We start from the raw sequence: 17,065 nt of genomic DNA, 5'->3' as shown, positions 1-17,065 counted from the left end.
GTTCAAATTAACAAAACAGTTTTAATTTTTGTGGATAGAATGACAGTTCAATCGATAAAATGACAGTTCGACCCGAACAAAAAATTTTCTCCATACAAATTTTAAATGCATTTTAAAAATAGTTCCTGGACTCCAAAAAATATGAAATTTTAGATGTAGACTAATTTTGGGGCGGAGAATCCGATTATGAAATAATCCGGATACCCCTAAAGAACCCAATTGCCCGTAGCTATGTCTATTGGCCATCTTTGGATGAGGACATCGTTGCTCACGTCGATTCCTGCCATCATTGCGCAGCAGAGATGAGCCAGCCTCTGGCTGCAAATCTCTTAAATAAAGATAATAATAATAATAATAATCATTGCGCAGCTGTAGCTAAAAGTCCACCGAAGACCGCACCGTTGTCATGGCCAAAGCCAACATGTCCCTGGCAGCGTGTTCACGTGGACTACGCCGGGCCAATGGAAGGTGAATATTTCCTGCTATGCGTCGATGCCTACTCCAAGTGGGTTGAAATAGTCAGGACAAAGTCAACGACAGCTGTAGCCACCAACAGCATCCTGCGCAGCTTGTTCGCCCGTCTCGGAATGCCGGAAACCCTGGTAAGCGACAACGGTCCACAGTTTGCGAGTGCCGATTTCGATCAATTCTGTCTGCACAACGGTATCAAGCACATCACAACTGCACCGTATCATCCACAATCCAACGGGCAAGTTGAAAGGTTTGTGGACACCTTCAAGAGGTCGGTAAAAAAAATTCGCGAGGGGAAAGGAGCCATCCAGGAAGCTTTGGATGTATTTCTGTTGACGTATCGAACAACACCGAATCCAGCCACGCCAGAAGGAATATCACCATCGGAAGCAATGTTCGGGCGCCAGATTCGTTCCAGCCTAGACTTGCTGCGTCCGTCAACCGTTCCAGCAGTTGTATCCAGCGAAGAAACAAAGAATACCCGGAAAGCGTTCAAGATCGGCAATTGTGTATACGCGAAGCTCTGCTCAGGCAACCAGTGGAGATGGGCGCCCGGATACAGCTACTTGTAGTAGACGCAAATAAAGTAGGGAACCTAAAGGTAGACTGGTCAGTATGCCAACTGATCTGCATGAACATCTGCATGTATGCTTGTTGAAGTGAAAAACCATGATATTGCTTCGAGTTATCAAACGAAGTACAATTGTGAAAAGGCAATGCTTTGTGCAGGCAAGGAATTTCGCATCCCCGTATACGTGGATTGCGATTCCATCACCGTCCGCATACATGATCTTCCTCGATCGATGAATCATTCTATCGTCAGCAATCACATGCTGAAATACGGTGAGGTGATCTCAATTCGAAACGAAACGTGGAAGCATTACTTCTCCGGAATACCGAATGGAGTGCGAGTACTGAGGATGAGATTATTTCGCGATATCCCATCGTTCATCACCATTGACAATGAGAGAACAATGGTCTCTTATTTCAATCAGCCAAAAAACAATCAGGCGGCCCATCAAAATCAAAAAAGTTTGGATTCCAGCACCTCCGTCATCGATAGCTTCACGGAGCAACCATCCCATGCAGTATCCGACGGGCTGTTCAATTCGACTGACTTCCCTCAAATTAACAACGATGAGTCACAACCAATTGTAGGGTAGGACGGGGCAAGATGGCCACCCGGGGCAAGATGAGCACCCCTACGTTTTACTACTTTTATGATGAATTTTGCCCAAACAACTTCATAATCCGTTAGAATAATGTTCATCCTACTTGTAAACCTGCTAAAAAGTACTTCATAATGAACGAATTAAAAAATATCGTCAAATTAGTCAATATGTAGCATGGATTTTTAGCATTTTCTTATAAGAAATCATCAGAATAAAATAAGGTTTTTATGTCAGAATCAATTTTTTATCATAATTCTGGTTATCAGCCAACATTACTAGCTTACAGCAAAGCATTTTAATTTACATTAGAAAATATTTTCTATAAACAAACATTAAAATTTATTCAATTTTAGTTATTTACCTATAGTGGGGCAAGATGAGCACCCACTATTCCCCATCAGGGGAATATAGAAATAATTTTGAAATTATTGTAGTCCACTCAATAGTGCCGAACATAGGTTTCCGTAACCTCTGCAACTATTTGATTGCGTAAATTCCTAAAAAATAAGCAACTTAATAATCGTTTATTGTTTTTCGGGTCATTTTGTATAAAGTATTATAAAGCCGCATTTTTTTTGAATAATCGAAAAAAAATGATATTTTTAGAACGTGATACCATAGCTATAAACAAGGTTCACTATATCAATCACTGTATAGCCAATTTAGTGTTAAAATATTGGGATTTTAATGAAGTGCTCTTCTTGCCCCGTAAGGGTGCTCGTTTTGCCCCGTAGCATGTTCGAACTGACCATAAAACATCTTTTTTGTTTAGTCAAATAAATCATCTTTATTGTGAATTTTGAACCCTCCCATGTTTATGGGTGACAGAAAACATGATATAGAAAAGAACTACTGAGAGGTACTTTGAACAATTGTGTTAACTTTCAATAAACTCAACGTGATCCTTAGGGTGCTCATCTTGCCCCGTCCTACCCTATGCGAACCTACAGCTGAAAACAACAGAGTAATGAGACTGGACAGATATCGAAGACAATGCATCGAGCACATCATCCGACTTCAACGTGGTCACACACAAACGACGGCGATCAACGAAACAAAAGGAGAGCACGACCAAAAAAGTTTGTCCGAACCAGGGATGCCGCAACACGGACTACGATGTTGCAGCAGTCGACACACAGTCGATAAATATGAATGTTTCGCCGAAAAATAAAATAGGAAAGGAGTTACCTTTAATATTTATCTACATAGGGGTAGGCGGGGCAATATGGACACCCTAAGGTTTTTGCCAACTTTACTTGGCAAGATGTCAAAAAAGTTTACATTTTTGATACATGTATCCTTTTAAAGTCTATTTAGCATCTATTGCATAAGAATGCTCACGAAGAAAAATGATTTATCCACATCAAAAAATGTTATGAAAAATGTTAGTTTTTCATGACCGTCTTCAAGCATACGGGGCAGAATGGACACCATGAGACTTTTACGAATTTCGTACATTATTTACACCTATAAAGTCATTTCATTACAAAACAACTATTATGGATAAATAATACACCGAAGTAGTTCATTTTTGTTCAGTTAATTTAAATTCAGGCTGTTTTGGATAACGCTTCGTTTTTGTCGGCATGTACAGTAGTGTGGGTCATCGGAACCGTTTTCTCAGATCAAAGCTTTTTTGGTTCCGTTTCGGGTCCTGAGTATCTGTGCAAAATTTGAGCACGATCGGTTGCGTCTACACTTTGCGCATTGCAATTGAATTTTGTATGGGAAAACACACTTTTTTTGCATTTCTGTCATAAGCTGAAAAAGTTTGTCTGAAACTTTTTAACCGATACTATAAAATGATAGCCTAGGATGTTCTTAAAAGCTTTGTTGAAGACCGCAAAGCGATCCGATGCTTGTGAAAATAGTTATAACCAACGAACCGCATGCATGTGTTTATGTTTTAACATGTAAAGCTTAGTTTCCTGCTCCCAAGTAGAGCGCTCAAGTAAAATTCCTCCTTTTTCCGTAAGTAATTTTGACATTTGTTTAACTGACAGCATTTTAACGAAACGATGCTGTAAGAAGGTTGTGAAAGAAAAGGGCACCAGGTTGTTTACGATTTGGACTTGAAGAAATTTCGTTCGTTTCCTCAGGAATTGTTATTGAAATTGAAATGTACTTTTTCGCGCGCGTGTGGGGAAAATGTTTTAATTTATAACTTTTGGGTGGGCTTCTGAGGAAAATCCAGACTACAGATTCGCACTATGGTTTGAGGAAATCTGCTGGGTCTCTGACGGTTACTTCATGGTGTTCTTGAAGAAATACTGGGACAAATCTTCACAGGGAATTGAATGGAAATTTAATGCAGATCCACGAAGGATTCTTTGTGATGAATCTTCTGGCATTCCGTACGAAGGTTTTTCTTTGAGATTTCGCAGAAAATTCTCCAGGAGTTCGCCGGGGATTGTCTTAAAATGTCTCTGAGATTTTCATTAGAAGTTCTACAAAAAATACCTCCATGAGGGATTTCTGTAGTATTTTTTCCGGGGTTCACTCAGATATTTATTCAGAGATTCCCGCAGAAATTCCTTCCGGGGTCATTCCAAGAGTTCCTTTTAGGACTTCGACAGGAATGCATTCTAAGATTTCTCTAATAATTCCTCCAAAGATTCCTCCAGGAATTCCTCAGGAGATTCCTACTCTTCTGGCCATTTCTCCAGAAATTCCTCCTCAGATTTCTCCAATAATTCCTTCAAAGATTCCTCCAGAAATAATTCTGGAGTTTCCTGCAGGAACTCCTCCGGAGATTTTTTTGGTAATTGCTCGGGGAAAAACTTTCGGAGATTCCTCCAAAAGATCCTCCAAAAGACCCTCCTAAAAATCCTCCGGAGGTTTCTTCGGAGATTGCTCCAGAAATTCCTCCCGGAATTCCTCCAGAAATTCCTCCCGGAATTCCTCCAGAAATTCCTCCCGGAATTTCTCCGGAGATTCCTCCAGGAATTCCTCCGAGGATTCCTTAGAAATTTCTCCGAGGATTCCTCCAGGAATTCCTCCGAAAATTCCTCCCGGATTATCTCCGCCAATTGGGGATTCCTCCGGATTATCTTTGCTGATTTATCCAGGAACTCTTCCATCCAAAGTTTCCTCCAGGTACTCTTCCGAAGATTCCACCAGGAATTTCTTCGGATATCCCTCCAAAAAATATTCCGGAGATTCCTCCAGAAATATCTCCTTGAAATTTCTCCAATAATTCCTCTAAAGATTCCTCGAGAAATTCCTCCCAGAATTCCTACCGGAATTCTTCCAGAAATTCCTCCCGGAATTCTTCCAGAAATTCCTCCCGGAATTCCCCCGGAGATTTCTCCAGGAATTCCACCGGATATTCCTCCGGAGATTCCTCCAGGAATTCCCCCAAAGATTCCTGCAGTAATTTCTGGAGGAATATCCAGAGGAATTCCTGGAAGAATCTCCGGAGACATTCCTGGAGGAATCCCCCGAGGAATTTCTGGAAGAATCTCCGGGGAAATTCCTGGAGGAATCTCCGGTGAAATTCCTGGAGAAATCTCCGGAGGAATTACTGGAAAAATCTTAGAAGGAATTTTTGGAGATTTGCTCCAGAAGATCCTCTGGTGATTGCTCAAGAAATTGCTTTGGGGATTTCCCCGGTAAATTTCTCCAGGAATCCATCCGGGGATTCTCGGGGAAGTCCTGCAGGAATTCTGAAAGAATTGCACGAGAATTTCAGAGGAACTCCTGGAAAGTTTCCCGAAGAAGTCATGGTGGAATTATTGGTGAACTTCTGATGGAATTACCGAGGTAATTTTAGATGAGTTCCGGGAAACTCCTGGGGGAATCTCCTGGAAACTCATGGGGAATTCCAGGGGATTTTCTGCAAGAATTCACGGGGAACTCTTGCAGAAATTCTCGAAAATCCATTTGATGAATTCCCGAAGAACTCCTGGAAGAATTTCTGGGGAACTCTTGGATATACTCCTTCGGTGAACTTCTGGAGGCATAACCGGGAACTCTCGGAGTTTTATCGGGGATTTCCTAGAGCAGTGGTTTTCAACCTTTTTCAGTCCGTGCACCCCTTTTGGATTTGGCCCGGACCCTATTCCCCCTTTCATAAAAAAATAAACAATAAATTGAAGGGGCTAGATGCAAAGGGGTGTAAGTGACAAAAACCCATTTTCGAGTAAATGTGGTTCAAAGTTTTCCACCAATTTTTCATCCCATACGAAATGAATGAAATTTCAAATTCGACCCAACTTTCTTCGTTTTTTGTAATTTTTCGAATCATCGTGAAAATTTTTAAAAGCTTGAAATGTGAAGAATTTTCTGATATCCTCAGCTAAAAATCGACAAAATGGCCACTTACACTCCTTTGCATCTGGGCCCCTCTATTATGTTACAGTTGACGATGAAACTTTGTTTAAAAATGATCTTATTCGATGACTAAGACAAGCAAAAATCAGGTTTCTGATTTGAAAATGAATGTGAAACTTGCACCTGTACATTTTCACTAGTAATTTGATGCTTGGAGCTGTAGTTGGCAAAGCGCAGTTCATATTATCTTCGATGATCCGTCTTTATCTGCAGTATAGTTGAAAGTCCCGATTTGCTTCTCGGGAATGTTTATTCTCTGTATTTTCCGTCAATGAGTGATAATGGTCTTCAATTTAAAGCGCTGAATTCAACTAAAATAACAATCTAGGGTATCGCGCCACTTGGGCGGTGGCTTCTATATTCGTCTGTTTTCCTATAACTCAGTCAATTTTGAACCAGTTGAACTGAAATGTTGTACACGGTTAGATACTATACCTATCCTCACCGCATTCCAAAAATTGTGTCAATTGGTTCAAATTTGACTGAGTTATAGCGGAAAACAGACGAAAATGGAAGCCACCACCCAAGTGGTGCGATTCCCTATATCATTTGATCCAAACGAAGCTTAGAGATGTTGGTACTTGACGATGGATCATAATGCACTGAAAAATCAGTGTTAAAATTGATGAAAATAGAAATATATTCTTGGGTGGACAATTCCCCCCCTAGGAGGACGAAATTCCCCCCTAGGGGGGAATTCCCCCCCGGTTGAAAACCACTGTCCTAGAGGATTTACCTGAGAATTTTCTGGATGATTTCCTGGGGAATCCCTGGAGGAATTTTCGGAACACTCCTTGAGGAATTCTCGGGGAACTCCCTGGAGGAAAGCCCGGGGAACTTCTGGAGAAATTCCCGGAGAACTCCTGGAGGAACTCCCGGGGAACTTCCACGGGAATTTCCGGGAAACTCCGGAGGAATTCCCGATAATCTTCTGGAGGAAGAACTGGAGGAGAACTTCTGGATGAATTCCCGTGAACTCCTGGGGGACATTCTGGAGGAATTATCGAGGAACTCCTGATAGAACTGTTTTAGGAATTTTCGAGAACTAGCCAGCTTGTTCCTGGAATTAAGAGCTATTTTCATGAGGAACTCAAAAACACCATCTTTCCAGTGAGTCGAATGACTATAGGTTAAAGACTCACGAAAATAAATAAATAACAACAACAACAACAACCATCTTTCCAAAACTCCCAGAGTCCAGAACTTTCTTTTGAAATCATGAACTTCTCTTGCATCGACAGCTTCTTTGAACAACTTGAGGAGTTTCGACGAATTATTAGTTTTTTAAATAGTATTCCCCGCTTCCTGCAGACTCTCGGACAATACCCGGACTCCTATAAAATCATAACTTTCTTTTATGAGAATGGGATTCTTGGAATTTCCTTCCCTATTAACTTCTTTATATCTCATGGATTGACCAGGTATTTCGTTCTTAAAATCTTTGGATTTTTACTGCACTAATTTTCTCTCTATAATCCCATTATCGTCCCCAAGATCGTCCCACAATTACCACCGATAGAGCGAGACAGAGCAACAGCAATGCTGCAGATTCTCACATAATTACTTTATTCCAGGAAACAAACTTATTCACCAAACTGAAGTTGTTTTGAAATTAACCGCAGGAAATCCACGCTCATTGCGTTTTGCCGCAGCGGCAGAGTTGCGGATTTTTTTTGAGTACATACCATAGTGCTTCCGCATTCCGTTGCATTTCAAACAGATGTTTTATCTTGAGTTCTTTCCTATCCAAATCTTTAACCCTGTGTACTATAGGCCTAAGGCCCTAGCAGCTTAATGCACACTAATGTCTTTGGTGCGAAAGAAGAAACAAAATTAAAGAGAAATGTCACTTTTACTCACGGAATAATACATCGACATATTATTCCGTATACGGAAAATTAACAACATGACTGACAGCATCGCATGACAGTGCCATCTGTTGGCAAATCTTTTTTGCTGTGAATTACTTATCAACTGCGAACGCTGAAGTAATTTTGATTGCAAAAGTTTTACTTGACCATTACTTGTCCTATCCTTTTACACAGTACTTACCAGGTGGAAACTAGCCATTACACAGTACTTACCAGGTGGAAACTAGCCATAAAGGAATAACAATAGCAACAAAATCATGCTGTTTTGCCAAGCAATGCCAACGCTATAACTTTTTTCATAAGCATTAGATCACTCCGCGGTCTTCGACAAAGTTTTTCAGGACACCCTAGGCTATGTTTTCACTTTATCGGTTACATGGTTTTAGAAAAAATCGAGCTTGTTATGAGAGAAATGCAAAAAAGTGTGTTTTCCCATGTAAAACCCCATACAAACTTCAAACGCGATGCGCAAAACGTAGACATAACCGATCATGCTCAAATTTTGCACACTTATTCGGGTCCTGAAATGGGATCAAAAAAGCTTTGATCTGATGGGATACCATTGAATTTTTTATTTTTCCATATAAACGATGACCCACTCTAATGTACAGCTGTGCCTAGAACAACTATTTTCCACTGCTGTCGTTTTTTGACCAATTTGTTTCACCCTATGTCTACTATAGTGAACATTTAAACAAAAATGTACTGAAATCGAAGAATTTGGTTGGTTTGTGATTTAGGTTATATTTTTCCCTTGCCGCTTCTTTCAAAAAGGCGAGTGTCCATTTTGCCCCGGCAGCAGAAGATATTTCCAAACTTGATTTTTGATATAATAAAGAAGAAAATATAAACATGTTAAGCATGTAGATACAGCAAAACTACTTGCATGTGTTCTAGAAATATTAGGTTTTAATCGACCGACAATAAATTAATCACTAAATCTTTTTTTAAATGGTGTTAAAATTATAATTTCCATGCACAAAAAACGGAGGATGCAACTTTTTCGTGTAAAATCAAGTATAATTTTAATTTCGAATGTTTCTTTCCTGAAACTACGTTTTAGACAAATGGACTATATTCTCCATTCATTAAAAGTTCAAAAAAGTTCGCATATTTCAAAATATTGAGGGTGTCCATTCTGCCCCGGGTGTCCATATTGCCCCGTCTACCCCTATATAAAAATGAGTTTGAAGTTCTTTTGAGGCAACAAAACTCACAAACGAATGAACCGATCAACATAACTCTTTCACGGTTCGATTTGTATTCATGGTGGCTGTGTTGCAAAAAAAAGTTAAGAAAATCAACTAGAAAAGTAAGAAAATTAATAAAGTACTGATTTTTCATGAGCTGGGAAGGAAATCTACACGATCGAAATGAAACCAATCTAGAATGCGGTGCTTTTTTAGCTCAACAGTTGTCAAACCACCACAAGACGGCAAGACAAAGTTTGCCGGGACAGCTAGTAATCTATATATGTACGACGTTTGCCGGGACAGCTAGTCCAAAATAAATATAATGAACCTCGGCTCTGTTAAGCTGGAACCGGCGAGTGAGCCATAATAGTTATTTATGTAACGAGTTGCATACAAAATTTTATGCAATGATTTTTTCATAATGCAACCCATTTGAGTTAAGTAATGTTCATAATGCAACTCAAATGAGTTGCATTATGAACATTATGCCACTATTTTTCATTATGCAACTCGTTTCAGTTGCATAATGAGCAAGTTCGGAAAAATTGGCCATTATGATACCAAAATGAGTTATATAAAATGTAAATTATGATACTGAATTGCATAAAATAAATCATATGGATTCCCTGTGATTTCGCTTCCAAACGTAGGTACCGCATCTGAAAAGCTATCATGAGAATGACTTGTTAATACTGTATGGTTTTAAAAATTATGGAGACAGGAGACCTAACAAATTTCTAGGAATCCAGTAACACACTCAACGTTTTTTTTGTTTTTTTTTCCTCAGAACAAGAGCAAAACGGTCCCACGTTCGAGTCGACCCAGGAGGAGGATCGGGACCTGGAGCGGGCGCTGGAAGTCGTTGGCGAGCACGTGAAATCGCTGGAGGACATGACGGTGGAATCGGCCAACTTTCTGGGTGACTTTCTGGACAACGTAGACGACGAAATGCTGGACGGATCGGACATTTGCTCGGATCAGATGCTCCAGTCGCCCAACACGAACGACATCCGGGGACTGGTGCACACGTGAAGATCTCCGCTGGTCAGGAGGAGGCGGTAGATATGGGTAAGCGCGATACCGGTATAAGGGTGTGTTTGTGGATGTCTGAATGTGTTTGGTCGTTCGTTGGGGATTTATTTGCTTGCGTTGGGGAACACCCTCAATTATGTAAACAGTTCATGGTTTTGTAAGGAAACTTTTGAAAGTGATATTTTCGGTTGAGCGAAATTAATTTTAAGGGTTCAAACTATTTTCTCAAATCCTAAGAGAAGTGTGACATAGACGGTACGATGGTTGGAAAGGGAGTCATGATTGGAACTTGTGTATTCCTAGTAAGCTAATGGAGAGTCGAATTTGTTCTGCTTCATTTCTTGTGTAAGATTTTGAGCGAAACCGATTTTAGGATAGGATGTGGTGTACATGTAGTAACACAGGAGTAACAAATGGAAACAATAATCCTTATTTATTCACAACCGCTATTCTAGGTGAAAGAGTGGGCTTTTGTCTCAAAAGGAAGCCGCAAAAAAAATATACCTTTAATCGGGGAAAACTGAATGTTTCAGTTGTTCAAATGTAACGCTTTAGGCTTTAATATTATTATGTTGAAGCCCCCAATCGAAGCTGAGCCTTCGGATATCAGGGGTAGGAGATGTAGTGAAACGGACTTTTATTTGACACTAAATACGCTTCTTTACATACAAAACTAAATCCCGTTCAATAAATTCTGTGAATTTGTTTATCGCTATTTTACTGTAATACCAATTAAAACAAGAAAAAAAAATCCGTTGATTTGCGCTATTACTTTCTGATTAGGTCATAAGTTGTACTCACATACACCCATTTATTATTTTTTTTAAATTGAATTAGGAAGCAGGATACCTAGGTTCGTTTTAAGTTGTATACAGCTAAAGCAAAGCAACAACAATAAACTCGCCCATTCGATTACAGGCTAACTGAATAGGGAAGTCGATTTAGTTTCGTTTTTGTTTCATCCGAAATAAGTTCCTATTGTTTCTCTTTGGTCCATTTGTTGCTAGATCTAAACATTGTGTTTCATATAGTTTCTTGGAGGCTTCTTCTTTACTTTCTGAAAACAACAATCGTTATCGTTACTTTGGAATAAAGGATGGATTTCGAAAGGAAGTCGATCCATAGTTTTGATCAAAAGTGTCACAATCATGTTTTCAAGGAGGATAACGGACGAAAAGGTTGATGTCAAATACTGAGTATTGATGGCAAGTAGCATCCAGAAGAGAAAACATTGCAGTTATACAACGTATTTCGGAATCACCCATCACAAATTGAAGAGAGACTTTGAAAAGCCATTGATCCCATACGAAACTTTGGAACAAAATGATATGCGAAAGTTTTACAACACGGATGATAGTGTGCGCAACAATGCTGCAATTTGGACCCAATCACAGCTTTCTCGAAAGGAGTGCTTGAAGAAGATATCCACGTGAAACAACCGCCGTGTTTCATTGATCCGAAGAACAAATCCAATTGGTGCAATAATTCTTAATTTTATTATGGTATACGTTCTATAGAAACTACAACAAAATTTATTTCAGTGTACGCTGATGCTTGCTACACTGATAAACGGCTTGCGGTAATGACCACCAGAAAAATGTTTTCAAATTTACCATAGCAAAACGTTATCATCGACAAACAAACGCTTTTTGTGTGCGTTTTGATTCCTCCCATATCAACCAATTCGATAGCCGAGTGGTAGCGTGCGAGCCTGGTGATCGCAAGGTTCTCGGTTCGAATCCGGTTGCCAACAGAAACATTTTTTAATTGTGAATCGGGTCCATGGTAAAATTGAAAACATTGTTGAAATGAAACGAAATTTAGTCTGCACAAATTTAGTGGCGTTGTGTATTTAAATTGACCCTCAGAATAGTAATTTCAACCGCAAGCCGTTTTTCAGTGTAGGGGCAGGACAGGTAAGGGGAATGACACTATCTTATGTTCACATCCCACAACAACCTGTCGTTTACATTCTCTATCTGCGTATTAATGTTGGTACCTTGGAAACTGAATCCATACAATCCTTGTTTATAACACTATTACATGAGCATAAGCAAACCGATGAAAAATGATGAAAAGATCGCATGCTTCTAAAATCCCTCAGCACCCGGATAAAAACTAACCATAGGGTATTTGGTGAAAACCATTCCTGTACCATACAGTGTACCAGCTACAATATAGTGTATTGTAATGGAATGGTTTGCTAAAAGCTTTGCACATTGGTAGCTATCATACATTTACATCCGATCTTTATGTAACAATATATTATACTGTTTTTCTTACGTTTGAACCATTCACTATTCCGAAACAATCTTTTTCCGTGCATTTTTAATTTTTTATTCATTTTATGATTTTTTCCGTGCTTTGTTTTGTTGATGTCCGTGACATTTTTGTTGCAAAGGAAATGAAAGAGAAAAAAGTGAATAAGTTGAAACATCTATTTAAAGTCAATAAAATGTTTAAATAAAGTGGTAAACCAGGTGTCCTAAGGACTGCATATCCAAGAGATATGGTGGGCTAGGTATGTAGAGTGCGATGAGAGGAATACGAATGTTGGCTGCAGCGTTGACGGTGCAAACGAATGCATTGAAAATCTCAGTTGTTGTGAATTAGATGAAAAGCAGTAGGAATCCAACCAGCAAACAAAAGTCAGGTGATATATCTAGTTTATCGAAATCTTTATGTACCTTATTCGTATAAGTATTAGTGCTGCGTCGTAGGGTTCAAACCAGCGCCCAATGCATATGAACACAGCTAGACAAATATCATTGATGGCTGCACAACCTAATCAGTGTAAGAACGAAGCGACGCAAATCGAAAAATATAAGACACTCTCTAGTGTTAGTCAAATCGAAACCGATATGCTTCAAAAAAGGAAAAACCGAACCATTAGCGCATTGGAATGTATATCAGAAAACACACTCACACTCATGCATAAAAGAATATTCTTCCGTCTCAAACTTGTATAATAAAACTGTAAACTTTGTCTTATATGTGTGCGTGTGAGTATATTGGTAAAATCGTTATCATTGTTTTCTCGCTGGTAGGCACCCTGATTAGCACATTGAAATGAAATCAACCGAATCTAAAGAGTGTCATTCGTTTAGTGAGAGCATATTGCAAGCTTTAATAGTTTATATACTGTAAAATCTGCTGGTAAGACAGACAACAACCAACTTAACTAGTGTAGACGCAAACAATTTCCGGGTATTACGAAGAACAATATAGTATCGAATCGTTGGAGAGCCTACCAAGCCAAGTATTCATGCATTGCATTCATCCATTTCTAGACGAACATTTGAAAAGGGCCTATCTGCTTTGCGTAAACAAACATGTTTTTGTCTCTGTAGGGCCCATCTGCATCCACCCACGCACATCAACACCCTTATCAGAAAGAGTGTTCTTCAAGCTATCTGTTAAGGGTGTTGATGTGCGTGGGTGGATGCAGATGGGCCCTACAGAGACAGAAACATGTTTGTTTACAAAAAGCAGATAGGCCCTTTTCAAATGTTCATCTAGATTTATAGACGACACGTAACTCACTAATACACAAACATACATGCGTTCATTCATTCATTCATACCTTCAAATTTCATCGAACACAGGTTGAAAGTTATTTGCAGCAATTTTGCCACCGGGAGTGAAAGAAAAGACAGAAACGGCAAAACAGCTGTACTAGTACATTGTAACGAACTAAGCAAAAAAACAAACAGGACAAACATCCAATACTGGAACAATATACGGCATTATCCAAGTTAATTTTTTGTAATAAAAATCAAGAAAATTTTCTTCACCGAGCAGTGCGTTTTATTTAATTTAATTTAAGTTATGCTAACAGTTCAGAACATTCGTCGATAGATGCAAGTCGAACATTTCCTTCAACGTTGGACTCGATTGTGCTACTTTTCCCTGAATGCTGGTCCCTCCGAACGCCAGTTCCCCAAATGGCCCGTTTCCACGAAAGTCAGTTCCCCGAACAACCCTTTTTCCCGGAAAGAATATACATTACCTTCTTGTTTGAAATGATCACTTCCCATACAATGTTCGTGATCCTGTGCACTAGGTTGCTCAAAAAGTTATTTAACTTGCAACTGAAAGTCATATTACCATTGAGCAGTGTTTCAGCAGGCTTATTGACATTTGCGGGAATATCTTACCTTGGTATTTAGATATGTTGTTCAGCCGTTAGTAAAATCCGAGGCTCGATCCGAGGTAGACGAGTTCCTCCACTACCTCGAAAGTATCGACGTCTATCGAGCCATTTCGTCCTAAAAGTTTCCATTCAATGTGCCTTAGGACGTCTCCAACAGTTTTCAGTTTGAGTTTCTAATGCAGATACGAATTTCTCTTCTTGTTAATACTCTGCTGAAGACGCAGTTCTAGATGCACATCTTGTTAGAATTTCCACCACTTGCCGCTAGAGTGTGCGCCCATCGCACTACGACAACATCGACAGACAGATCAACTATGTTCTTTGACATTTGATATTGTATTTCCGTTTCCGAGTTCATTTAATAATTCTATAATAATATCTAACTTGATCATTAGTCTCGACTGTGTAAAATCGAATACGTGTTAATAAAATCGTTCCTTTGTAAAAGTCCCGTTTTCTACCCGTTAATATCCGATTTTGCCCAACACCTCTAACGTTCCTGGAACAAAAAGGACTTACGATTGGAAACTCGGTACGTGGAACTGCCGATCTCTCAACTTCGTTGGGAGCATCCGCATACTCGTCGATTTACTGAAGAACCGCGGGTTCGACGTAGTATCGCTCGCTGGAGGAAGTGTTTTTGACAGGATTCATGGTGCAAACGTTTCGAGGTAATCATTCCATCTACCAGAGCTGTGGCAACACATGCGAGCTGGAAACAGCTTTCATCGTAATTGGCGATATTTATGTAAAGGCATGTGAGCGATCTCTGCCCAAGCCAACTTGGGCGTGATCGACGTCAAGATCACGCCCAAGAGATCATCTCAGTAGACGGAATAGCAAAATAACCACGTTCTGATTGATTGACGGTGCTAAAATCCGACAGCACACAAAACATTCCGTCATCAACAATGTACGGTATCGGCGACCACCACGGTACAACCTTGAGCGATTGAAGCAACCGGATGTCGCCTGAGAATACGCGCTGAATCTCGGGGCAGCGTTGCCAAACGAGGGTAAGCTCGATCTAGCCCCTCTACAGGACAACTGGAAAACTGTAAAAGCAGTCATCAACGACACAACCGAGAGCACCATCGGGTACGTGGAAAGGAGTCGACGAACCGAATGGTTCGACAAGGAGTGTAGAGCGATTTTGAAGGAGAAGAACGCAGCATGGACGGTAATGCTGCAGCAAGGAACCCGGCAGAACATGGAACGTTGCAAACAGAAGCGGAAGCAGCAGATCTTTCGGGGGGAAAAGCGCTGCCTGGAAGAAGCGGAATTCGAGGAAATGGGATTGCTGTGCCTTTCCCAGAAAACACGGAAGTTCTACCAGAAGCTCAACGCATCCCTCAACGGCTTCGTGCCGCGAGCCGAAATATGCAGGAATAAGGACGGAGGCCCTTTTAACGGACAGACGTGAGGTGACGGAAAGGTGGAAGCAGCACTTCGACGAGCACCTGAATGGCGTGGATGACGTAGGCACGGGAGACCACGACAACGGAGTGAACAACTACGCCAAAGCAGCAGAGGACGGAAATGAGCCAACTCCCACGCTGAAGGCGAAGTTAAAAATGCCATTCACTTCACACTGCCTACAAAATGCTATCCCAGATCATCTGTCACCAGGTCGTTGTAGTAATAGAGACAGAGAAGAGAATGATTGAAGCGAAAAATATGCGCCTTCTGATTGGCCGACTCAGTGGAAAGCTAGAATGAACAACAAAAGCGAACATACAAAAAGAGCTGCGCATCGTGGATTCAATTCAGTTGATAGACGATAGTGGATACGAACGGACGCACCAAAAGGCAGTAGCAATGGCATTTGCAGTACACAGCAGTCCACCACAGAGAGGTTTTAAAGAGTTTCCTCTCTGCGGTCGGTGTTGTGGCTGTAAGAATAGCCGCAGCGGTCACGACAATTGGCACAGTAGAGTCTCCCTAATATTTGTAAGTATAAATGCATCAAAAAAAGCAAACTGGCGAGTAAAAGGACAGTTTTGCGCTAGTAGAAAAAAAGCAGTTTGGCGGAAGGACAGACTTGCTGGAAGTTAAAGCAAACTGGCGAGTGAAAGGACAGTTTTGCTCCTGTTGAAAAGAAGTAGTCTGGCGGAAGGACAGACTTGCTGGAAATTAAAGCAAACTGGCGAGTAAAAGGACAGTTTTGCGCAAGTAGAAAAAAGCAGTCTGGCGGAAGGACAGACTTGCTGAAAATTAAAGCAAACTGGCGAGTAAAAGGACAGTTTTGCGCTAGTAGAAAAAAAGCAGTCTGGCGGAAGGACAGACTTGCTGGAAGTTAAAGCAAACTGGCGAGTGAAAGGACAGTTTTGCTCCTGTTGAAAAGAAGCAGTCTGGCGGAAGGACAGACTTGCTGGAAATTAAAGCAAACTGGCGAGTAAAAGGACAGTTTTGCGCAAGTAGAAAAAAGCAGTCTGGCGGAAGGACAGACTTGCTGAAAATTAAAGCAAACTGGCGAGTAAAAGGACAGTTTTGCGCTAGTAGAAAAAAAGCAGTTTGGCGGAAGGACAGACTTGCTGGAAGTTAAAGCAAACTGGCGAGTGAAAGGACAGTTTTGCTCCTGTTAAAAAGAAGCAGTCTGGCGGAAGGACAGACTTGCTGAAAATTAAAGCAAACTGGCGAGTGAAAGGACAGTTTTGCTCCTGTTAAAAAGAAGCAGTCTGGCGGAAGGACAGACTTGCTGAAAATTAAAGCAAACTGGCGAGTGAAAGGACAGTTTTGCTCCTGTTGAAAAGAAGCAGTCTGGCGGAAGGACAGACTTGCTGAAAATTAAAGCAAACTGGCGAGTAAATGGACAGTGTGGTACCTTGAGGTATGCACATA

At 40.5% G+C, this 17,065-nt stretch overlaps 1 protein-coding gene across 1 annotated transcript; it reads left to right on the top strand.

Annotated features, from left to right (window-relative positions):
* Nucleotides 1–9,826: 9,826 nt before the first annotated feature.
* LOC134288904 (uncharacterized) lies at nucleotides 9,827–11,011 on the top strand (the record flags this gene model as incomplete). The annotated part of the gene is given in 1 exon segment (XM_062854852.1): nucleotides 9,827–11,011. A coding segment is annotated over 1 exon segment (245 nt), but the record flags the coding sequence as incomplete, so codon positions are not given.
* Nucleotides 11,012–17,065: the final 6,054 nt, after the last annotated feature.

Source organism: Aedes albopictus, chromosome 1 (assembly GCF_035046485.1).
Source record: "Aedes albopictus strain Foshan chromosome 1, AalbF5, whole genome shotgun sequence".
NCBI lineage: Eukaryota > Metazoa > Arthropoda > Insecta > Diptera > Culicidae > Aedes > Aedes albopictus.
This window is presented reverse-complemented; position numbering and strand designations above follow the sequence as displayed.